At 38.5% G+C, this 26,623-nt stretch overlaps 1 protein-coding gene across 1 annotated transcript in view; it reads right to left on the reverse strand.

Moving 5' to 3' along the window:
• Nucleotides 1–1,772: 1,772 nt before the first annotated feature.
• The window catches only part of CYP2C18 (cytochrome P450 family 2 subfamily C member 18), a gene marked incomplete at its 5' end in the record, with an annotated part of 42,240 nt that continues 17,389 nt past the window's right edge, over nucleotides 1,773–26,623 (reverse strand). Inside the window, 4 exon segments of the mRNA XM_082423517.1 lie at nucleotides 1,773–2,112; nucleotides 3,768–3,909; nucleotides 11,939–12,126; nucleotides 20,697–20,838. Of these exon segments, the coding sequence (XP_082279643.1) occupies nucleotides 1,907–2,112; nucleotides 3,768–3,909; nucleotides 11,939–12,126; nucleotides 20,697–20,838 (678 nt within the window). The 3' untranslated portion in view covers nucleotides 1,773–1,906.

Consider the following 26,623-nt stretch of genomic DNA (forward strand, 5'->3'; position numbering starts at 1 on the left):
CAATGTATTACATTTCTGTTAATTACGTAACTACAAGTGAAACTGCTGGACATGCATGTGTTTACTTCCAATAAATACTGCCAAATAATTGTCCAAATGATTGAACCAATTTACAGTTTTACCCTGAGAATGCCAATTGTTTCGCTTTCTTGCCAACACTTAGTATAATTTTTTTTTCATTTTAACCATTCTGATGGCTATACAAGAATATCTCATTAAAATTTTAATTTGCATTTCCATGAAGCTTAATGTTGCTGAGCACTTTTTCAGATGTCCACTGGCAATAATGAGTCTTCATAGGTGAAAAACTAGTTTATTTTGAATATAAGCCAATATTTAGCTTCATACATTTTTTTAAACAAATACAAGTCTCAGAGAGAAAACTCGGTAGTATGTACAAAGAATTATTTTACTTTGAACCATTTGAGGGTAAATTGCTGACCTGATTCCAAAGACCTGAATTACTTCAGTAAATGTTTCCTTAAAAGAAGGCAAATCCCCTATATAACTATAATAAAACCTTCAAAATCAAGAAATTAATACTGATGCAGTAGAAATTTCTAATTCTCATTTCCACTGGCGTTTCAGGGATAAGTCCCAAAGATATTCTTTATCTCCCAGTTGCCTACACTTCGGAGATGTCACTAGACTAAAAAGTTCACAATCATAGCATCATATTGCCATCACTTATGTTAAGTATAAAACAATGTGTGATGGAATGTAGAAAAAAATAGAATCTCATGACTCCTTCTAGGGATTCTGTTCTTGTTCAGAGAGAAAAGAATAACCCTTAGAACACATGATTAGAAATATGAAAACATAGGTTAATATTTGACTGTAAGTTTGAAACACAAAGTAATGTGAACGTTTCATATCTTTATTTGGTGTTCACAGTAACACCAAACCAGAGGAATGAATTCCAACACTTATTGTTCATTCCTCCCAACTGCTGATCTCACTATTCCCCTACAGGCTGGAGCTGCTCGTGGACACAATTTCTCTCATTTTCAAATCCAAACCTCAAGTAAGTCTAGGTGACACTCAGCAAAAAGAGTTTTTCTGCCCTCTTCCCCTTTGTCCCTCTCCGTGCTTATCATTATGAGGACAAGCATGCTCTCTTTGGACTCCATTTTCTATCATTTCTTACCTGCATTAGGTACAAAAGAAGGAAAGTCTGAGACTGGCTCAGCAAATACTGACGCTTTTTATTTCGAACACGTGGAGGACAAATGGCCATGTATTGGCTTACACGAATCATTCCACTCTGTTTCACAGTGATAACATAGTACCAACTCTTAGGTAAGTATGAGCACATGTGGCAGTCAGTACAAGTGTTACAGAATATAAAGACAGCACATACATCTGTGCAGTAAAACTCAGTAAACTTTTTTTTTTTAAACTATTTCTAATGTACTTTCTTTTTTTAATTAGGGAGGGGTTTTACTATTTTTATTTATTTATTTTATTTTTGGCTGTGTTGGGTCTTCATTTCTGTGTGAGGGCTTTCTCTAGTTGTGGCAAGTGGGGGCCACTCTTCATCGCGGCGCGCAGGCCTCTCACTATCGCGGCCTCTCGTGTTGCGGAGCACAGGCTCCAGACGCGCAGGCTCAGTAGTTGTGGCTCACGGGCCCAGTTGCTCCGCGGCATGTGGGATCTTCCCAGACCAGGGCTCGAACCCGCGTCCCCTGCATTAGCAGGCAGATTCTCAACCACTGCACCACCAGGGAAGCCCAGTAAACTTTCTTTTAATGGAGGTTGGAGATTTGCTGGATATTGAGAGAATGTGGAGATATGAGATGGGAGGTCAGAAACAGCATCCCTGGTAGCGAGGAGGAGGTGACTGACGCCCCAGAGGAGAGTGAGTTACAGACAACAGCACGGCAGCAGCCGGATAGTCTGCCCTTCATCACACAGGAATGAAGCAGAGCTGGTATGAGGGCGGAACACGGCCAAACCCACTAGAAATTGGGGTGGAGTTGATGTCCTTTGGGTCAACCACCGATTTCAGGGTAAATTTCTGTAAAATGCTGGTCAGGAATAAAAACAGCTCCATGCGGACCAGGCCTTCTCCCATACAATTTTGTTTTCCCAAAAATAACACACATAGGGTATCTGTTCCTTGAACACTGTGTTTTGAACTGTCACAAAATATAAGAATGACTGAACAGATGGTGGGCTGGAAGGATGGTTAGATAGGCAGATGGACAGAAGGACAGACACACTCGCTATTCACCTAATATCTTCATGGGAACCTTTCATTCAACAAATATTTATTGAGTGTCAGCTCTACATCAAGCACTTCATCATGCATTCCCACATTATAACTGCTCTTTTCCATTTCCAATAATCTTTGTAGAAACACCCCCACTCTGCTTGTCCAGATGAGTTGAAAGAAGAAGGACTGAGAGGAGGGAACTCATATATATGTGTTTCCCCTTCTACCTCTGGCACAAAATTCAGCCAAAGGTTTTTTCTCCTTCATGTGCTTTCAAAATCACATGTCTAAATGTGTCACTCTCCCACTTGAAAATATTAAATGTCACTCCCATCTGTTTCATGAGATGAGGTCCAAATGGGTTGAGCTGGCCCTTTATATCCTGTTCCCAGCACGATGCTCCGTATCATTCCGTCCATTCTTCATACCATCTACTCTCAACGCTAGCCATATCCACTCTTCATCAATCTCCAACACACCATGAAGTTCCTAGCTGTGTCTTGTGCTGTTCCATTTGGTTAAGATGCATTTCTCTTATCCTTCCTTCACCTTCAAGCATCAATCACCTTGAATCATAATTCTCTATTTATTTTTCTGCTATGCTAAAATATGTGCTTTTGAAGGGAAGACTCGGTCCTCGACACCTTGGTATATACAGAGCAAGACCCAAAGCAGGCATCAAAAGCCATCAAATACATGAAGGTGAGTCCGTGGCCAGAGACTCAGCACACACTGTAGCTGTGGGGACCCAATATCCAAGACTTAGATCATGAGTGGAGGAAGATCACGGTGCTCTGGAAGCACTGCAGAGTATCCTGCCGCATTCCCAAGAACTCCCTGACACTGCAGTTGGCAGGTTCTGACCTTCTCAATCTAGAGGAAATGTCCTGCTCCTGTGAAAGTGCCCTGCCCTCTCTCCTTACTTTGCTCCTGTGAGGCAGCTCAAATTCGCTTTCTTCTGTTTGAACGTTCCTTATTCCATTTTATGCCTCACTGTGGCGAATGAGTGAGCAGAAAACAGGCAGCTTCCCCTTCTGATCTCATGAGCAGCCTGTGCTTTCCTCTCTCACAGCACTATTCAATGTTCTCTTTACTAATCTGTTTCCCTAACTAGGATGTGAGCCACTTTAGTGCCCATTCTGTGCTTGTGGATACTTTTAACCCCAGAGCTCAGCCTGCGGAGTCAGGGGTATCACATAGCAAATACTCAAACTTGTGAACTTATGTACGTTTCTCATGGCAGCCAAGGAAAGTCTAAATGAGTTTCACCTGCTAAGAGGAGCTCTTAGGTAGCTCAGTGATACAGCTAGAGGCATAATTCAATCAACCTATTTTCTAGCTTTCTCACTTTGGAAGAACTGGGTCACCTCCCTGAAGTTCCAATACTGCGGATGTATGGTGAGGGGAGGAAGCGCATGGGCATTGGGAGTGGTGCTCGTGATCATGGACAAAGAGCCTTTCTACCAGCCCCAGGGTGGGCATCATTAAGTTCCAACCAATTCCAGAAAGGTGTCTTGTTCCCTAAGTACCTAAGGAAATTCATTTTTATTACCTGCTGAGAAAGCCATGAAGTAGTCACTCTTCTTAAAGTTGCCACTCTCATCCAGGAAGTGGACTGGGTCAAACACCTCTGGGTTGGGGAATTCTTTGTCATCATGTAGCACAGAACTCAGCAATGTTACTATAGTCATGCCCTGGAATGAAAGATGAAGATAAATGAATTATAAAGAGGTCGTGGAGCGGTAGAAATGTTACAAGTCATTTAGTGCCATCTTTTGATCTAGAGATGAGGAGTCCCAGGTCCAAAGAAGGGCAGCGGCAATTCCAGACAGACAGACCAAGTAATAAACAGGGATGAGTTTAAGACCAGTGGCAGCGATGTTACTAAAGTGGCCTCCAATAGCATTTGAAGTACTGAGAACTTGGTTACTTGGGTGCTAGATCTCTGAATCCCCTTTACTTATCACAATGTTTGGACACTGCTGTCTGTATCCCACCCTTGGCTCTATTTCATCATTTCAGCTTTCTTACATCTCATTTGTGGATTATAGTTTAAAATGGAAGCCTCTGAGGGCTCTTGAAAAGTCAGATGTATTTGGAATCTGTTCATAGGGCTTTTTAAAATAGAGGTCTGATCTGATTAAAAATGGCATCTGGCAAATCCATACAGACAGAGACAGATTAGTGGCTGTCGGGGGCTGGAAGGAGTGAGGAATGGGCAATGACTGCTTAACGGGTGGCGGATTTCCTTTTGCAGTGATGAAAATGTTCTGGAACTAGATAGTAGCTATGGTTGCACAACACTGTGAATGTACTAAATTTCACTGAATTGAACACTTTAAAATAGCTAAAATGGTCATTTTTATGTTATACTTATTTTACTACAGTAAGAAAGAAAATTTTCCCAAGAGGAAAAGTGACTTCTTAGATAATATCAACAAGTACACTAACAACTACTAAGCATTTATCTTTGGGATGAAATTTGTTTCCCTTAATTTTAAAATGTGGGGGGAACACTTAGTTATAGATGAATTCTAGATTAAAAAAACAAAGAGAGATGATAAAATTAGAAAAATTCTCATTTTTCAACAATTCAGGTAAAGATCATCAATTAATGCTAAACCTGTTGGATGAATGATTTGGGAAACAGTATATTCACAAGGTCTTAAAGTACCATGCCATAGATTTTTAATTAATTACCTATGAAAACAGAACCTCAGCAATGGAGAGATATGGCAGATTTCTCCTTAATAAGTGATCACCTTAGCATCACCCATAATGGGATAAGCTGACATTACATGTCTTCAGCCGAAATGTGATGCAGTGGGACATACACAACATCACCTAAGTAATTTTCTTGCCAAATACACACAACTGGAATCTAATCTCAAGAAAAGAATCACATAAAGCCAGACTGAGGAACGTTTAACATGAAAATTGTCCTGGACTCTTCGAAACTGTCAATGTATTAAAATGAAATAAACATAGGAAAAGGAACTGTTCTTGATAACAGGGGAGTAAAGGGGCAGATAATCAAATTAAATACTTGTTCCTTGATTGGACACTAGATGCCCCCTCAAAAAAAGCTACACAAGATATTTTAGGATAATTGAGAAAATGTAATTATAGTATATATATATATATATATATATATATATATAAGAAAAAAATATTGCATAGATGATAATTCCTTTAGTGTGAATGCTTTTATTGTTATGTAGATAAAGTCCTTGTTCACTTGTTCTTAGAAGATACACACTGAAGTACTTAGGTGTTAAGTGTGATAGACAGATGATAGATAGACAGGTAGTTAAAATATAGATACATACACAATTTCATATATATTTCATATATATATATCCATTGTACGTTTAAATACTATTTAAATTTTTAAATCTTTTAAATTCAAAATTGGGGGTAATTGCACCCCCTAAGTTTATTGTATTTAAGGTCTATAATTTTGTTTTTAAAATTATTGCCTTGTATATTTTAAAACAAATAATACAGGAAAATGTTACTTTAAGATTTTAAAAGCAGGTACATTTTCAGCAAATGGTGCTGGGACAAGTAGATAACCATAAAGAAAAGAAATGAAATATAATCATTACTTCACTCCATAAGTAAAAATGAACTTTAAATGGATCATAGAGCTAAATATAAGTGCTAAAAGTATAAAACTTGAAAAAGAAAAGCATAAATATTTGATAGCATGTGCTGGAAAATAAATATGACACAAAAGCCCAACTCATAAGAGAAATAATTGATAAACTGGACTTCATAAAAATTTTAAACTATGCTTTTTTTTTAAACTTCTGTTTCTTGAAAGACATTCTTAGAAACCAAATAAAGAAAGAAAAAGACACAAACTGGGAGTAAACATTTACAACACTGAGACATGACAAAGGGATTGCATACAAAATATATAAAGAACTGCAATAATTAAATAATAAAGCAAACAACCCAATAAAAAATAGGACTTTGAGCAAACACTATCAGTGAACACATACGAATGGCCAATCAACACATGAAAAGAAGCCAAATATCATTATTCACCGAGAAAATAGAAGTAAAACTAAATAAGATATCACTACACAACCACTTCAGTGTCTAAAATTTAGAGGGTGCGGCGGCAAGTGTTGGGGCGCTGAAGTCGGTGGGCACACAGACGGCACACCCAGGTTCCATTCAGGGCCAGCGGCCACGTGCTTGCCCGCGACCCGGCCTCTTAGCCACAATGCAAACCGTAAACAACAGTGTGGGGAGGAGCCTTTGCCTCTCGAGCTTTCTTTGCCTAGTCTCCGGCCTCATGACGCCTCAGGCGAAGGGCCGTCTTTCCGCGCCCAGTTCCCGCGGCCGCGCAGGACGCGCAACTGTGCCACCGGCTCCGGAGCTGCGAGCTCTGCCAGCCTGTCGCGCCAGGATGGGGGATGAGCAAGTCGGGCGCTATACCTGGTCCAGGCAGCGCCGCCCCACCTGCCCTGCGCCCTCGAAGGGGAGGCTTGTGTCACAGGCTGGACCACGTCGCACAGCGCCTCGCTGCCGCCAACCCCTAGGCACTCCCTGTGCTGCACAAAAGCGCGTTCGGGGAGGCCACCGCTTCAGCAGTGAGGCCTGCCTCCACCCGCCGTCTGGCCCTGTCTGCGCGGGCTCCGGAGCTGGATTCCAGCCGGGCTGAGCCTCAGCCCGCGCGGGGCCTACGGGCACCACCAGCGAGCGGAAAGGGGTGAGGCTCCACGGGGCGGCGCCAAGGTCCCGACCTTTAACCCCTGATCCCCGCCCCACCTTCCACGTGGGGCGAGCCAGACGTCTGACGCGCGCCTGCAAGCCCTTCCACGGAAAAGCGAGTAAACCTCCAGCGTTAGCACACCAGACAATCAGTTCCACCAAAGTTAACAACGATGCTTTAAATGTTTTATTTTTTTCGCTTCAAAAATATTTACAGATTTGAAATCTCTCCCCTTTCGCCCCTACCCATACTCAGGACAAGAGAAACGGAAAGAGGCGTTGAGATGATTGTTCAAAGCCCCCAAGGGCCGGCTTGGCCGGCCATGTGTGCGTGTACATAAATACAGGTGTGTATGTGGGGAGAGGCGTGTACTTGGTTTGGTGTTTTTCTGAATTTTTTTTTTCCCTACCAGTCAATATCGTTCTGGCCAAAACTCCCTTTCCCACCACCACCCAAGAACAGCCCCTCCAAAATGGTTTTCAAAACGTATTGGATTGTTTTGGGTAGAACGCAGGTGATCTGGCTGGAGGAATGCCGATAAATACCAGAAACAATCAAAACAAAAAATAGGGCAGAGGCCATAAATAATAATAAATTAAAAATAAAATAAAATTTAAGAACACTAACAACGGCAAGTGTTGGAGGGTACCTACCTCCAGCAATTGGAACTTTCATATATTGCTAGTAGGAAGGGAAAATGTCACAGCCGTATTAGAAAACAGTTTGGTGGGTTTTTTAAATAAAATTAAACATTTAAGCAACACTCCCACTCCTCGGTATTTACCCAAAAGAGATGAAAATTTATGTCCACACAAAAACCTGTATGCAAATGTTTAAAGCACCTTTATTCAAATAGCCCAAAACTGGAAGCAACCCAAATATCCATCAATTAGTTAATGAATAAACAATTTGTGGCACTCCACATGATGGATTACTCATCGATAAAGAAGGAATAATCCAATGATACATGCAATAACAAGGATGAATCTCAAACATATTCTGCCACATAAAAAAGAGATAAAGGCATATATTGATTACAAGTTATTTCATTTATGTCACATTATATTGCACTCCTGAAAAGGCAAAACTGTAGGACCAAAAGCAGATCAGTGGTTACCAAGGGCAAGAACTGGGGGAAATGGATTGTTTGCAAAAGGAGAATAAGGAAACTCTTTGAGATGATGAAAATGTTTTATATCTTAGTTGTGGTGGTAGTTACATAACTTCACATACTGGTCAAAACTCTTTAGACTCTACACTTAGAAAGGTGATTTTTCTTCTACATAACTTATACCGCAAGTAAAAAATAGAGGAATACATTAAGTCACAAAAAGCACATATGGTAAAAAGTAAGTCTCCTTCCCATCTAACTACACAAACTTATTTAGACTTTCCAAAAACAACCATTCCCACCAACTAGTTATATACCTTCCAGAGATATTATGCATATCAGGCAGATAATCCTATATACATTTATGCCACTTATCACTTTCTTCTTTTTTTACCCAGTGACAAGCATCCAGTGGATCTTGATTTTTTCTTTAATTAAAATAAGTTAGGGACTTCCCTGGTGGCGCAGTGGTTAAGAATCTGCCTGCTAATGCAGGGGACATGGGTTCGAGCCCTGGTCCAGGAAGATCCCACATGTCGTGTAGCAACTAAGCCCGTATGCCACAACTACTGAGCCTGCGCTCTAGAGCCCGCGAGCCACAACTACTGAGCCCGCGTGTTGCAACAACTGAAGCCCGTGTGCCTAGAGCCTGTGCTCCACAACAAGAGAAGCCACTGCAATGAGAAGCCCGCGCACCGTCACCAGAGAAAGCCCGCGTGCATCAACAAAGACCAAACGTAGCCAAAAATAAATTAATTAATTAATTTAAAAATAATAATAATTTAGATATTGTCCCATGTCAACACATATACAACTGCCTTATCATGCTACATAATATAAATGTGCCATTGCACTACTAATGAACATTTAGATAGCTCAAAATATTTTTTCATTACAAGCAATGATGCAAGGATGAATTTTTTGGACATTCCTTCATTAGCACTTGTAGTAGATTCTAAGAATTATAATTCTTACATTATAAGATACCATATTTTATTTTTTAATAGATATTGCCAAAATGTCCCCCCCAAAAAAGATGTATTATTTATAATCCTGCCAGTGGCACTTGAAAGTACTTGTTTACACATATCCTCTCTAATAAAAGGTTTTCTCAGCCTTTGACTTCATCACACTGATATATGAAAATAGTGTCTCATAGTTTTAGCTTGTATTTTGCATGTTACCTGGTTTAATTCTTGCAACATTTTGAGGTAAACAAGGTTAGTTTTATCAACAGTTCACAAATGTCTTCAGCAGGACATGAATATTCACATAAAGTAGCATAAATAAGGACTATAGATTCACTTCAGTTCAAGTAAGGTTTTGACCACCAAATGAAACTGCATCAAACTTATATTTGTTTTCAATTTTCCAGGTTTTTAGTATCGCAGAATTAAGGAGGAGGGATTTCTAAACCCACGTTTCAGGAAAAAAAAAAAATTTAGATCAGCTCTAACACAGTAGCTTTCAGTGATCCATGGCTACGTATATTTAAAGTAGAGCTAATCAAAAGTAAATAAAATTTAAAATGCAGTTCCTCAGCTGCACTGATCACATTTCAGGCACCCACTGGGCACATGTGGCTAGTGGCTACCATATGGGACAATGCAGATATGCACAATTCCCTCTTCCCCAGAAGATAGCAATAGTAATTTCAACCTTAATAAACTCACGATCCTTTTCCCCTCAAAGTAGACTTTTCAGTCATCTTATTTTTATGTACAATAACATATGCAGGCTTCAAATGGCAGTAACTTGTAGGATACCAACTAGAAAGTCTGAATAAACATAGAAACCAAGTGTTAGAAAGCACTGGAAAGCTGCAGACAAAAATTAGTCTCCAGATTCCAGAGACAGAAGAAACTTGGAAAGGTAAACTGGCATCTACAGTCAATATTTGACTGTGTTAATATCCAATTCTGAAACAGGAGGTGTTATATAATTCTGTCCACCTAGTGAAGGAAAGATGAACACTTTCTGGAAGAAGATAAACATCACCTGAGACTGCATTTTTTTTCTTATGCAATATCTGAGCTTAAGCAAAACTTATCAGGTACAGGGAAGACAGAACTAAGCAAACACCAAAAGAAAAGAAAAGGAGGCAATTATATATATATAATAAAAATATACCCATAATATGGAAAGTTACCCACCTTATTTTATGAGGCCAGCATTACCTTGATATCAGAAGTCTGATTAAAAATTCTTTGAGAAAGAGTAATTGCAGACCAGTCTCTTGTGAATATAAATACAAATGCTCTCAATAAAATGTAGCAAACCAAATTGAGCTTTTTATATATGAGAGACAGACACAGACCCCGATAGAGAGACAGAGAGAATAAAATATATGCCATATAAACAAATGCAGAGAATACATTTGGTCAAATTTTGTACACACGTTTATGAAAAAATTATACAGATTGCGAAGAGCAGGGGACGGGAAAATGGGGAGTTTCTAATCAATGGGTATAAAGTGGTTGCCGGGGGTTTGGGGGAGAGAGGGATGAAGATACAGAACACGGAGGATTTCTAGAGCAGTGAAACTACTCTATATGATACCACAATGATGGATACATGGCATTATACACTTGCCCAAACTCGTAGAATGTACAACATCAAGAGTGAACCCTAATGAAAATGATGAACTTTGGATGCTAATGATGTGCCAATACAGGCTCATCAACGGTAAAAAATGCACCACTCTGGTAGAGGATATTGACAATGGGTGAGGCTATCTATGCATGTGTCGAGGCAGGGAGTATATAGGAAATCTCTGTATCTTCAGCTTAATATTGCTGTGAACCCAAAACTGCTCTTAAAAAATAAAGTTCATCCCAAAATATCATACAAAAATAAGATTAGGAATATTTCCCTGATCTGCTTTTTTTAATATTTACAAAAATATACATAAAATATCATTCTCAATGATGAGATATTAAGCCCTCACCTCTTCCTGGATATCATAAATTAAACAATGGCCACTATCACCACTTCTGTTCAACACTATCCTGGAAATCCTGCCAGTGTGATAATGCAATAAAGAAAATTAAAGTCATGAGAATTGGAAGATAAAGAATAAAACAAATATTAAACCAGGTGGCAAAATTGTGTATACAAAAATTACAAATCAATCCACAAATTATTAGCAATGATAAATGGATTTGGAAAGGTTGCTAGATATAAGGTCATCAAAATAAAATCAAATATATTTCCATATAGCAAAAAAGTGGAAAAGGCATTTTTAAAATTATACAATGTAGGGGCTTCCTTGGTGGTCCAGGGGTTGAGACTACGCACTTCCAATGCAAGGGGCGCGGGTTTGATCCCTGGTCCGGGAACTAAGATCCCACATGCACCGTGGCATGACCAAAAAATAAAAAACAAAAACAAAATAAAATTATACAATGTATAATAACATCAGAAATATTATTTATCTGAGAAAAACATAACAGATGTGCAAGCCACTGTACTGAAAACAAAACAGCACTGAAAAATTAAAGAAAGCCCAAATCAATTGTATCTGTGAATTGAAAGATTCAACATGTCAAGATGTCAATTCTTTCCAAACTGATTTAATATCAACCTGATAAAAATCATAGCTGAGTGTTTTGGGTAATTGACAAATGGATACTAAAATTTATCTGGAAATGTAAACTGCTAAGAGTAGCCGAAACAATATTAAAGAAGCAGAGCAAATTTGGGAGACTTAGCCAGATAATCAAGATCTGTCATAAAGATTTATAGTCACAAATTGGAAACAACACAAAACCCATCAGGCTACCCCACGCATGACTTTTGCAATTCTCTCATCTTAAGGATTGCAACCACACTGTGAATATGGGAACTTCAAGAGCATTGAGGTCACAGCAGGAGAAACAAATCTTACCCTGGGGAGGAAATAGTTTCTGAATTTAACGTCACGGGTCACTGCATGGGGCAGGTTGGTGGGGATAAGGTCACTGTATCTCTGGATCTCATGCACCACAGCATCCATGTAGGGCATGTGGCTCCTGTCCTGCATGCAGGGACTCTGGTGTCTGCCAATCACACAGTCAATCTCTTTCTGGACTTTAGCTGATAAGACACAAGTGCGACTGATGGAAAAACAGGAAAATACATACCACATTTGCATACCAATTCAGAGTTACATAAAGCTCTGTGAAAGTGTTCCAACATCATTATAAACATCAATTATATGCCCAGAAGGACACCTAGACATACAGAGTGAGTTGCCATAATATAGGTACAAATGACTTTCATACAAGCTAGGCTCTGAGATAAATCTGTGCACACCTATATATTAGCATACAGGATCATTAATACAAATAGAAATTATGAAATGCTTCAAATATAAATATTACATTATTAACTCAAGAAATTACTGTCCTCGCAGAAAGAAAAAACAGGAATCAAGTATTAATTTCATTTTAAAAATCAAATTCTGTAACTGATGTATATGTATGTATGGTTTGTGTGACTGTACATGTGTTGTGTGTGTATTTATTTGCAACTTTCAATGCTATCTTCTTTAATCCTCATACTCCCCAAAGGTGGCCACTTTGAAACATTCTAGCAGTTTCTTCTGAAATTTAAATTTCATATTTCTAAATAATTACTAGGGCTTCCCTGGTGGTGCAGTGCTTAAAGAATCCGTCTGCCAATGCAGGGGACACGGGTTCGAGCCCTGGTCTGGGAAGATCCCACATGCTGCAGAACAACTAAGCCCACGTGCCACAACTACTGAGCCTGCACTCTAGAGCCTGCAAGCCACAACTACTGAGCCCACATGCCTAGAGCCCATGCTCTGCAACAAGAGAAGCCACCACAATGAGAAGCCCTCGCACCGCAACGAAGAGTAGCCCCCACTCGCCACAACTAGAGAAAGCCTGCACACAGCAATGAAAACTCAATGCAGCCAAAAATAAATAAATAAATAAAATAAATACATTTATTTTAAAAATTACTACTTTTATTTCCTGATTTATCCATTTTTAGACAATGGCTAACATACTCAACGGTGAGGGGAGTGACATCAGCATTACAGCAGTGTGAGACACTCCCTTTGTCCCCACCTTCAAACTACAACCAGTTAAACGTCCATAACTGAACAAAGGGAACTCTGCCCAACTTTCTGGTAAGTGAATAAGGGCTTACATCTCAACCACCACCCCATACAAAATAAGTACCCACAAACAGATACATACACACACACACGCACACACAAAACTTCCCCTCACTCAATTTTCCCCAATATATTTATATCACAATTTTTTATTATATCACTATTCATTGTTTATATCATTATGACTATGTAAATACTGTACAAGTAAGACAACTATGATTATGTTGACTCTTTTGTACATTCTTGGTCTTTTAACACATATTTCAATTCCTAATTTTTAGATGCCAATTTAGAATTATTGCAAATGCTCAGGCAGATGTTTCAAACTCTTAGTAATTAATTTTCTAATTACTGGGAAGCCTCAATTTATCATTTCTCTTTTGTTCTTGGTGTCTCCTCTCCCATCTGCTTTATCCACCGAGTCCATTTTGAAATAGATGTTTTCTAAACCTTGTGCCCAGCACCCTCTCTGAAAAAACCTCCATTTTCCTACATGAGATCGCCTGACTCTTCAGGAATAATTCTCATTTGTAATTAATTTATCATCATTTCAATGGGATTCTGACCCAGAAAAACATAATTTGCTTAAAGATAATTTTTTTAATTTAAAAAAAATTGTTCATAAAAGTTAAAACTATTGACCTGAAAAGAAATTCTTATGGCAAACACCATTTTTCTGGACTCAGACTTCTGGAATAATAAAATTCCTTTTGAAGTGTGATGAACATAGATGCAAAAATTCTCAACAAAATGCTAGCAAACTGAATACAAGAGCACATTAGAAGGATCACACACCATGACTAAGCAGGATTTATCCTTGAGATATACGGGTGGTTCAAAATATGCAAAACAATAAATATGATGCACCACATTAACAGAATAAAGGATAAAAATCATACTGTCATCTCAATAGATGCAGAAAAAACAGTGGACAAAATTTAACATCCTTTCATGATAAAAACTCCTCCCAACAAATTATGTATAGAAGGAATGTATCTCAATAAAATAAAGGAATGTATCTCAACGTATATAACAAGCCCAGGGCTAACATACTCAACGGTGAGGGGAGTGACATCAGCATTACAGCAGTGTGAGACACTCCCTTTGTCCCCACCTTCAATCTACAACCAGTTAAACGTCCATAACTGAACAAAGGGAACTCTGCCCAACACACAAGGATGCCAGAGAATTCCACACATCTCTACACTTAAAGGTGGGTGGATTGGAACACATAGAGGAGGTAGAATGGAGGCAACAGGTGAGGCAATGCCTGAGATCCTGGCACCCAGCCATGGCATCTAAGCCCACAGCCCCAGAGAATCCAGGAGTAGCAGGGGGGGCATTGCACACAATTCTGACCTCCCAGTCACAACAGCACCCACAGCCACAAGGAACTGAGAAGTGGCAGCAGGACCTGTGACTCTGTCCCTTCAGCTGTGGAAGCACCTGCAACTCTGGACCCCCACCCTCCCGCCCACAGCAGCAGCACCCATGAACCTGAAAACCCCTAATGCAGCAGAGGTGACCATAGCTCCAACTGCCCTCCAACTCCCACCCTCCCCCCTCGGCAGTGAAGCCCACAGCCCAGACGACCCTGGACAAGGTGCCTGCCGTTCTGTTGCCCCAGGTGGCAATGCCAGCAATAGCAGTGATACCAGCAACAGCAAAGCACCAGTGACAATGAGGCATAAGTAGTGACAATGAGCGCACCGAACAACACCTCTGGCAAAGGCAGTGGGGTGGAAAGTGCCAATTCTCAAATATAGCCAGAGGCAGCTGAAGTAAGAGAAACCAAAAACTTGTGCTATAGTGTCATCTACTGAAAACAAACAAACAAAAAGGCCTCCAATTACAAACCTGTTGAATTGTTAGAAACAAGTTTAAAAGAAAGACAAAACACCTTTACCTAATGAAGAAAGGTGTTTGCTACTTCAAATGCACCAGTAGAAGAACAACTCATCAAGCACCATCGTAACAATGGCATAAAAATTCTCCAGAAGCCAAACTGAAAATCACAGAATATTGAGATCTAATTGATAGACAACTCAAGAGAGCTGTCGTGAAGAAACTCAAACTCAACATGATAGAGCAAAACTCAGACAGGCAGTTCAATGAGTTAAGGAATGAAATTAATGAATAGAAAGAATACCTTACCAAAGAGACTGAAACATTAAAAAAAAAAAAATCTGGAGCTAAAGCATGCAATAAACGAGATGAAGAACACATTATAAAGCAGGTGTCCCCAACCCCTGGGCCACCTGTTAGGAATCGGGCCGCACAACAGGAAGTGAGTGGTGGGCCAGTGAGCAAAGCTTCATCTGCCAATCCCAATCGCTCCCCATCACTCACATTACTGCCTGAACCATCACCCACCGCCCCCGTTCGTGGAAAAACTGTCTTCCACGAAACCTGTCCCTAATGCCAAAAAGGTTGGGGACCGCTGTTACAAAGCACTGGAAATAGGGCACCCCATGGAAGAGAGAATTAGGGAGCCTGAAGATAGAAATCTAGACATGATTCTGGTTGAAGAGGAGAGAGAAATAAGGTGTTAAAAAAAATTGAAGAAATTCTAAAAGAACTATTGGAATCCATTAGGAAGGACAACATAAGGATGATGGGTATCCCACAAGGAGAAGAGAGGGAGAAGGGAACAGAGAGTTCATTTAAAGAAATAATAACTGAGAACTTCCTAAACCTGGGAAAGGAACTGGATATACAAGTGCATGAAGCTAAGAGAACACCTAATTACCTCAATGCAAAAAGACCTTCTCCAAGACACATTATATTAAAACTGCCAAAAGTCAATGACAAAGAAATCCCCATATGCTGTTGGTGGAAATGTAAACTGGTTCAGCCACTATGGAAAAGTATGGAGATTTCTAATGAAATTAAGAATAGAACTACTACAGGATCCAGCTATTTCATTTCTGGGTATTTATACAAAAAGTATGAAAACACTAATTTAAAAAGATATATGCACCCGTATGTTCACTGCAGCATTAAAATAGCCAAGATATGGAAACAACCTATGTAGCCATAAACAGATGAATGGTTAAAGATGATGTGGTATATATACAATGCAATACTACTCAGTGAAAGAAAGAGAGAGAGAAAGAAAGAAAGAAAGGAAGGAAGGAAGGAAGGAAAGAAGGAAGGAAGGAGGGAAGGAGGGAGGGAGGGAGGGAGGGAGAAAGGAAGGAAAGAAAGAAAGAAATCTTGCCATTTGCAACATGGGTAGACCTTGAGGGTATTACGCTAAGTGAAATGAGCCAGTCAGAGAAAGACAAATACTGTATGGTTCCATTCACATGTGGAATATACAAACAAACAAACAAACCAAAAACAAAAACATAGATACACAGAACAGAGTAGTGGTTACCAGAAGGGAAGCAGAGTGGAGGGAGGGCAAGATGGGTTAAGGGGGTCAACGGTATGGTGAACGGATGGAAACTAAACTTTTGGTGGTGAGCACACTGCGGTGTATACAAAATGTGATGTTGTACACATGGAACATATATAATGTTATAAACCAATGTTACCTCAATAAAGCATTTAATTTTAAAATAAATAAATAAGTAAAGGGAAGAGTGGATGGTTAACCAAAAAAAGGTAAATGCTATAAGCTATTCTTTTTGTTTTTAAGAGGTAAAATATATTAGCTGTATAATTGTATTTATTTAAAACCATTTATAATTTTTAATGAATATTGGAGACCAAATGAAATGTACAGCATGATGTTTTTAATCCAGTGTGAGTGGGAAACAAACAGTACCTGAAATTATGACCCCACCATTTTGTTCCTGCTCTTCTGAGCCAGAACCTTTTAACTCTCAGTTTATTAAGGAATATTTTAACCCAATTATACCAACATTGATGGATTTTTATCAAAAGGTGTTTTCTGATATTATTCCAATTAAGCAAATATAATTCTTTGATTAATATTACTATAAACTATTCTTCTAAGATCAGGAACCAGACAAGGATGCCTACTCTCCCCATTTTTATTTAACATAGTACTAGAAGTCCTAGCCAAAGCAATTAGACAAGAAAAATAAAGGCATCCATTCTGTAAAGGAAGAAGTTAAATTGTCTTTATTTACAATGATAGGATCTTATATATAGAAAATCCTAAAGACTACACCAAAAACTGTTAGAACTAATAAACAAATTCAGTAAAATAGCAAGATACAACTCAGTGTATAGAAGTCAGTTATGTTTCTATATGCTAACAATGAACTATCTGAGAGAGAAATGATAAAAATAATCCACTTATAAAACCATCAAAAAGAATAGAACACTTAGTAATAAATTTGACCAAAGAGGTGAAAGGTCTGTACATCAGAAACTATAAAACACTGATTAAAAAGAATTAAAGAGGGCTTCCCTGGTGGCGCAGTGGTTGAGAGTCTGCCTGCCAATGCAGGGGACACGGGTTCGAGCCCTGGTCTGGGAAGATCCCACATGCCGCGGAGCAACTGGGCCCGTGAGCCACAATTACTGAGCCTGCGCTTCTGGAGCCTGTGCTCTGCAACAAGAGAGGCCGCGATGGTGAGAGGCCTGCGCACCATGATGAAGAGTGGCCCCCACTTGCCGCAACTGGAGAGAGCCCTCGCACAGAAACGAAGACCCAACACAGCCATAAATAAATAAATAAATAAAATTTAAAAAAAAAAAAAAAAAGAATTAAAGAGAACACAAATAAAAAGATATTTTGCAGTCATGGATTAGAAGAATGAATATTCTCTAAATGTCCACATTACCTAAAGCAATCTACTGATTCAATGTAATCCTTATCAAAATTCTGATGACATTTTCACCAAAACACAAAAAGAAATCTTAAAATTCATATGGAACCACAAAAAAACCTTGAACAAACCAAACAATCTTGAGAAAGAAAAACAAAGCTGGAGGCACTACACTTTCTGATTTTAAACTATATTACAAAGATACAGTAATAAAAACAGTAGAATACTGGCATAAAAACAGACATATAGATCAATGGAACATAATGAATACAGCAGAAATACAGATGGTCCCCAACTTATGACAGTACCATTTACGGTTTTTTCCACTTTACAATGGTAGAAAAGCCATATGCATTGAGTAGAAACTGTACTTGGAATTTTGAATTTTGGTCCTTTCTTAGACTATCAATATGCAGTATGATACTCTCATAATGCTGGGTGGCAGCAGCAAGCCACAGCTCCCAGTCAGCCATGCAATCATGAGGATAAACAACCAACACATTTACAACCACATTCTGTACCCATACAACTATTCTGTTTCTCACTTTCAGTACAGTATTCAATAAATTACATGAGATATTCAATTTTTATAATAAAATAAACTTTGTGGCAGATGATTTTGCCCAACTATAGACTAATGTATGTGTTCTGAGCATGTTTAAGGTAGGCTAAACTAAACTATGCTATTTAGTAGGTTAGATGTATTAAGCACATTTTTGACATATAACATTTTCAACTTAAAATGGGTTCACTGGGATGTAACCCCATTGTAAGTTCAGAAAGATCTGTAAATCCATGTATCTACAGTCAACTCTCTTTGACAAGGGTGCCAAGAATACACAGTGGGAAAATGATAGTCTCTTCAATAAATGGTGCTGGAAAAACTGGATATTCACATACAAAAGAATATAATTTGATCCTTATCTTACACCATTCATAAAAATTAATTCAAAATGGATTAAAGACTTAAATGTAAGACCTCAAATCATAAAACTCCTCGTAAAAAACATAGGGGAAAAGTTCCTTGACATGGTCTTGGCAATAATTTTTGATATGACACCAAACACACAGGCAATAAAAGCAAAAATAAACAAGTAAGACTACATCAGTACAAAAAAGCTTCTACACAGGAAAAGGAACAATCAACAAAATGAAAAGGCAACCTACAGAATAGGAGAAAATATTTGTGAACCACATATCTGACAAGGTGTTAATATCCAAATTATATAAGGAACTCAAACAACTCAATAGCTAATAATAATAACAGTAATAATAACCCAATTAAAATGGGCAAAAGACCTGAATAAACATTTTTCCAAAGAAGATGTACAAATGGCCAACAGGTATACGAAAAGGTACTCAACATCAGGGAAATGAGATATCACCATACACCTGTTAGTATGGCTATTACCAAAAAGACAAGAGATAACAAGTATTAGTGAGGATGTGGAAAAAAGGAAACCCTTATACACTGTTGATGGAAATGTAAACTGGTACAGCCATCATGGAAAACAGCATAAAAGTTCCTCAAAAAATCAAAAACAGAACTACCATATGATCCAGCAATTTCACTTCTGGGTATATATCCAAAGGAAATGAAATCAGTATCTCAAAGAGATATCTGCATTCCCATGTTCACTGCAACATTATTCACAATAGCCAAGATATGGAAACAACCTAAGTGTCTATCAATGGATAAATAGATAAAGAAAAGATGATGTATACAACAGAATATTATTCAGCCAATAAAGGTGAAAATCCTGCCATTTGCAACAACGTGAATGAACCTGGAGGATATTATGCTAAGAAAAAGTAAGCCAGACACAAAAAGACAAATACTGCATGATCTAACTTACATGTGAAATATAAAAAAGTCAAACTCATAGAAACAAAGAGTGGAGGGGTGGTTGTCAGAGGCTGGGATGGGGGAAATGGGGAGATGTTGGTCAAAGGGTACAAACTTTCAGTTATAAGATGAACAAGTTCTGGGGATCTAAAGTATCAATACAACATGGTGACCATAGTTAACAATGTTGTATTGTATACTTGAACTTTGCTAAGAGTAGTTAATTAGCTTGATTGTGGAAATCATTTCACAATTTGATTTCACAATATGAAATCATGTTGTACACCTTAAATATATAAATTTATATTTGTTAATTATATCTCAATAAAATGGTAAAAATTAAAGTTGTTCAAAAAGGGAAAAAATTCCGTTAGGCACTTCTTTTGTCTAAATAGCATATATCTTTTTCTAAATCTAATCTTGTAAAGAACTTCCCAGACTGTGGAAATTTTCTCAGCCTTTCTTACCAAATTTCTAGAATTTATGCTATACTTCAACAAATATAGTTCCCATCTTCCCTAACCTAGCATTAGAATGCTGCATATTCAGAATAAGGAAAGATTTCTGCAAAAACGTACCTACCATTCAAAGTGGACTCTTAAGAAAACTAATAATCAATCCTAGGCCAATTTATGCTGGCTGTGCCTGCTTCAAATCCCTTCCCATGAAGTCCAGACACGTATCCAGAATTTTTTATTGATGAAACCCATAGCTTTACTGCCTTTGCTACTGCTCACACTGTCTTCACTTTTCTCAGTCCTTCTCCCCTGTTGTACAAATTTGTCTCACTTTTAACCTTTTTTAAATATTTTAATTTTAAACTTATAGCTGGTGGCACAGAAATTTCAAAAGTAAAGCTTCTCTAAGAGAAATAAGATGGAGGACCCAATATCTTCTCTGAAATTCACTCTGCCCACCATCTTGCTCATACCTGTGACCTCTCGGTATTTTAGCAGGAGGAGGAGCCCATATCTCAGTGTGGTGTTCGTTTTCTCTGTCCCAGCTCCAAACAAATCAGTTACAGTGGCTATGAAGTTTTCAAAAGTAAACTCCATCTGTTGATTGTGCTTTTCCTAGGAATTATTTGATGTAATTATCTGATAGTTTGCCAGCATATATAATTACATTCAATCCAAAATAACACACACTGTCATAAAGCTAAGCAAACTTAGACACTGGAGTGCAGTATTAAAACAACAACAACTGTATGGTATGGCAAAGTGTGTGGATTGGGCTGACACAATCTTCCTTACCTACTCCTTATCCCTTGCTTGCCTAAAAATTTCATTCCAAGCCTCTTTTGCAGCTACATTGTCCAAGCAACATACTTCTTACCAATGGCCTACTGATGCCCATTTCTCCCTTTCTTTCTTCATACTCAAAACACAGATATGAAGGTGAAGGTGGTGTAGACGTAATCTTGGAACATGAGTATCTGAGCATGAAGATGAAGCCTATATACTTAAGAATGCTGAAGAAAAATGGAAGGCACTTGAGTCCATGATACTTCAGGGCTAGCTCTGGACTGCCCAACATGAGACACTCTCTATGTGAGATAAATAAACCCACTGTTTCTTTAAGCCTTTGTTAATTTTTTTTTTATTGGTAGGCAAACACAATCTTAATTGATAGAAATGAGCAAATTAGAGCTATATTTTGAAAACCATTATAAGCCAGAATCAAGAGTTTGCAATTCTCTTCTCCCATTGAAGAATTTATGTGGATTCTGTGTTGCCTAAAGACCCATTATGAAGTTGAAAATGTGCAAAATCTAACATGGCAGCACATCCTAGAATAGATTATAGAGAAAGAGAATGGATTCACAAAGACAAAATGGGGCTGGCCACTACTGTATTCCAAGATATGAGGCAATAGGCAACTTGGTCTAGGAAACAAGTGCAGATGCTAAGGGTAAGGAAGTGACTGAATAAAGCTCTCACAAGTCAGAAGTTGGGAGAGTAAAAGCCCTTCACAAGGACAACTAAGGTTGGTTTAGATGAGGGACATATGTGATTCAAAATTGAAAATAACAATGGGACAATCTGAAATAATGACTACAGAGGTCATTAACAAACCAAAAAATAATTTCTTCCTATCCAGTCGTCCAGACCAGTACTAATTTAATAAGGCTCTTATAATCCCCAAATGACCTGTGGCATGCCCAATATTATGTAATCCAACACCACTGAGATAGACTTAATCCTATCGACAGTTGTACTTGGTAGATAAAAGTAGTCATCCTCATTGGTAACATCAACTTCACACAGTTTTCTAACCTTGTCAACTCAAAATTACTCCGAGGCCAAGAAGGAGAGCAGAGTTCTTATAAACCATTATTACTATTTCCATCTGTTCAAGTGAATTTGAAGCATCAGTGGTTATGTACACATAGCCTATCAAAAGTAAGTTAGCCTGTATAAAACCTTGCTGAAAGAAATTAAAGAAGAACTAAATACATGGAAATACATCCCATGTTCATCTATTGAAAGACTTAGTATTCTTAAGATGGCATTACTCCCGAACTGACCTACAGATTCAACATGATCCATATCAAAATCACTGTTAGGGCTTCCCTGGTGGCGCAGTGGTTGGGAGTCTGCCTGCTAGTGAAGGGGACACGGGTTCAAGCCCTGGTCTGGGAGGATCCCACATGCCGCGGAGCAACTGGGCCCGTGAGCCACAGCTGCTGAGCCTGCGCGTCTGGAGCCTGTGCTCCGCGACGGGAGAGGCCAAGATAATGAGAGGCCCGCGCACCATGATGAAGAGTGGCCCCCGCTTGCCACAACTGGAGAAGGCCCTCGCATAGAAACGAAGACCCAACACAGCAAAAAATAAATAAATAAATAAATAAATAAATAAAATAAATAAAAATAAAAGGAATTCCTTTAAAAAAAAAAAAAAAAACACTGTTAGCTTCTTTGCAGAAATTGATGAGATTGTCCTAAAATTCATGTGGAAATTTAAGTGACCAAGAATAGATAGAACAATCTCAGAAAGAAGAACAAAATTGGAAGACTCACACTTCCCATATTAAAAATTACAATAAAGCTATGGTAATCAAGATTGTGTGGTACTGGCAAAGAGCAAGATATATAGACAAGTGGAATAGAATTGAGAGTCCAAAAGTAAACCCTTCACATTTACAACCAATTTTCAACAAAGTTGCCGAGATCATTCTATGTGAAAAGAATAGTCTTTTCAACAAATGGTGCTGGGAAAACTGGACACCCATATGCAAAAAAATGAAGTTGGACCCATATCTCACACTATTATCAAAAATTGATTTAAAATGGATCATAGACCTAAATATAAGAGCTAAAACTATAAAACTATTAGAAGAAAACTTGGAGGGAATCATCGTGACCTTGGATTAGATAATGGTTTCTCAGATACGACACCAAAAGCACAGGCAACCAAAGAAGAAGATTAATAAATTGGATTTCATGAAATCAAAAACTTTTGAATTTCAAAACATACTATCAAGAAAGTAAAAGGACAGGGACTCCCTGGTGGTCCAGTGGTTAAGACTCCGCACTTCCAATGCAGGGGGCGTGGGTTCAATCCCTGGTCAAGGAACTAAGATCCTACATGCCTGCATGGCATGGCCAAAAAATACATAAAATAAAATAAAATAATTTTAAAAAGAAAGTAAAAAGACAACCCATAAAATGGGACAAAATGTCTGCAAATCATATATCTGATAAGGCACTTATATCTATAACACTGAAGAACTCTTACATCTCAACAATTTAAAAATAAAAACAAAAATAAACAAATAGGACCTAATTAAACTTAAAAGCTTTTACACAGCAAAGGAAACCATAAACAAGATGAAAGAAAACCCTTAGAATGGGAGAAACTATTTGCAAATGAAGCAACTGACAAAGGATTAATCTCCAAAGCATACAAACAGCTCATGCAGCTCAATATCAAAAAAACAAACAACGCAATCCAAAAATGGGTGGAAGACCTAAATAGACACTTCTCCAAAGAAGACATACAGATGGCCAACAAACACATGAAATGATGTTCAACATCACTAACTATTAGAGAAATGCAAATCAAAACTACAATGAGGTATCACCACACACCCGTCAGAATGGCCATCATTAAAAAATCTACAAACAATAAATGCTGGAGAGGGTGTGTAGAAAAGGGAACCCTCCTGCACTGTTGGTGGGAATGTAAATGGATACAGCCACTATGGAGAACAGTATGGAGGTTTCTTAAAAAACTAAAAATAGAACTACCATATGACCCAGCAATCCCAGTCCTGGACATATACCAGGAGAAAACCATAATTCAAAAAGACACATGCACCCCAATGTTCATTGCAGCACTATTTCCAAGAGCCAGGACATGGAAGCAACCTAAATGTCCAACAACAGAGGAATGGATAAAGTAGATGTGGTACATATATACAATGGAATATTACTCATCCATAAAAAGGAATGAAATTGGGCCATTTGTAGACATGTGGATGGACCTAGAAACTGTCATATATAGTGAAGTAACTCAGAAAGAGAAAAACAAATATCGTATATTAACGCATATATATGGAATCTAGAAAATGGTACAGATGACCTTATTTGCATGGCAGAAATAAAGACACAGGTGTAGAGAACAAATGTATGGACACCAAGGGGGGAGAGGGGGGTGGGATGAATGGGGAGATTGGGATTGACATATACACACTATTGATACTCTGTATAAAATAGATAACTAATGAGAACCTACTGTATAGCTCAGGGAACTCTACTCGATACTCCAATAAAAATTAATTTAAAAATTAATTTAAAAAAAAAATAGGGGGCTTCCCTGGTGGTGCAGTGGTTGAGAATCTGCCTGCCAATGCAGGGGACACGGGTTCGAGCCCTGGTCTGGGAAGATCCCACATGCCGCGGGGCAACTGGGCCCGTGTGCCACAAATACTGAGCCTGCGCGTCTGGAGCCTGTGCTCCGCAACAAGAGAGGCCGCGATAGTGAGAGGCTCGTGCACCGCAATGAAGAGTGGCCCCCGCTTGCCGCAACTGGAGAAAGCCCTCGCACAGAAACGAGGACCCAACACAGCCAAAAATAAATAAATAAAAAATAAATTAAAAAAAAAAAAAAGCATTGCCTTGCTTTAAAAAAAAAAAAAAAAAAAAAGCAATACAGGATGTTCAGAAGTGCCATACTAGAAATTTAAAAAAAAAAAAATAGCCCAATTCAAAAATGGGCAAAGGATTGAAATAGACATTTTTCCAAAGAGATATATAAATGGCCAACAAGCACATGAAAGATGCTCAACATCATTAGCCATCAGGGAAATACAAATCAAAACCACAAGGAAAGACCACTTCACACCTACTAGGATGGCTAGAATCAAAAGGACAGATAATTAGAAGTACTGTCAAGGATGTGAATAAATTGTACCCTTCATACACTGCTGATGAGAATATAAAATGGTGCAATTTTATGCATAAGTTTTCTTCTAAGAGTTTTATAGTTTCACCTCTTACATTAAGTCTTTGATCTGCCACACTTCCTCCAAAGGTTAAATATAAAGTTATCATAGACCCAACAATTCTACCACTAGGTATATACCCAAGAGAAATTAAAACATATGTATACACAAAAACCTGTACACAAATGTCCACAGAAACATTATTCATAATAACCAAAAAACAGACACAACCAAAATGTCCATCAACCAACAAACAGATATATAAAATGTGGTATATCCACACTGAAATATCATCCAACCATTTAAAGGAGTGAAGTACTGATATATGATACATCATCAATGAACCTTGAAAACATTGTTAAGTGAAAGAAGCTAGACACAAAAGATGTTATCATACATATTTTATGAATTATACATATTGTATAATTCCATTAATATGAAATGTCCAGAATAGCAAATCTATAGAGATGGAAAGTAGATTAGTGATGTTTAAAGCTGCGGAGGTTGGGGAGGAATGGGGGTGACTCCTAAAGCATATAGGATTTCTTTTCAAGGTGATAAAAGTGTTCAGAAATTGATTGTGGTGGGAGCTACACAACTCTGTGAAAATGTTGAATTGTACTTAAAATGTGTGAGGGTATGGTATGTAAATTATACTCAATAAAGATGCTATCAAAAAATAATGTCAGACTCTAAGTACTAGAGTGAAGTCCAGAGAAACAATGTGGGTTTTAAATATAGCACTGAGGAAGCAGCCACTGTTAAATGAAACACCAGACATCTTAGAGCCTCCTTAGCCCAGGATTAGCGGCGTGGCTTCATAGCATTATGGGAATCCCTCAAATTATGTGCAAAATACCAAGAACTCATATAGGTGCATCTTTCTGGGATGGCGTCCATATTTTTAATCAGATTCTCAAATCAACTGGACCCCAGAAAGATAAAAATCATTGCCCTAGCAGCAGAGAAGGCAGAGAACAGAAGTAATTCGCTTCTTCCTTCCTCCATTTCTTCAAACCACACCATCTGCTTAACTTCACTCTGTTTGGAACACGATTTGAGCAGTCCAATTCAAATCCAGGGACAATTCTTTGAAAGTCATCTTCATCAGCATCTTTGGCACCTTGCCATTTTAGCCTACTAACTGATTTCTCATTTCTGCCCAGTGCTACAAAGTGGTTGAATAAAATAATGGTGGCCTCAGGGACTTCCCTGATGGCCCAGTGTTTAAGAATCCGCCTGCCAAGGCAAGGGGCACGGGTTCGAGCCCTGGTCCGAGAAGATCCCACATGCCACGGAGCAACTAGGCCCACGCGCCAAACTACTGAGCCTGTGCTCTAGAGCCCATGAGCCACAACCACTGAGCCCACGTGCCACAACTACTGAAGCCCACGCGCCTAGAGCCTGTGCTC

This window comes from Balaenoptera physalus, assembly GCF_965194825.1.
Source record: "Balaenoptera physalus genome assembly, chromosome: 14".
Taxonomy (NCBI): domain Eukaryota; kingdom Metazoa; phylum Chordata; class Mammalia; order Artiodactyla; family Balaenopteridae; genus Balaenoptera; species Balaenoptera physalus.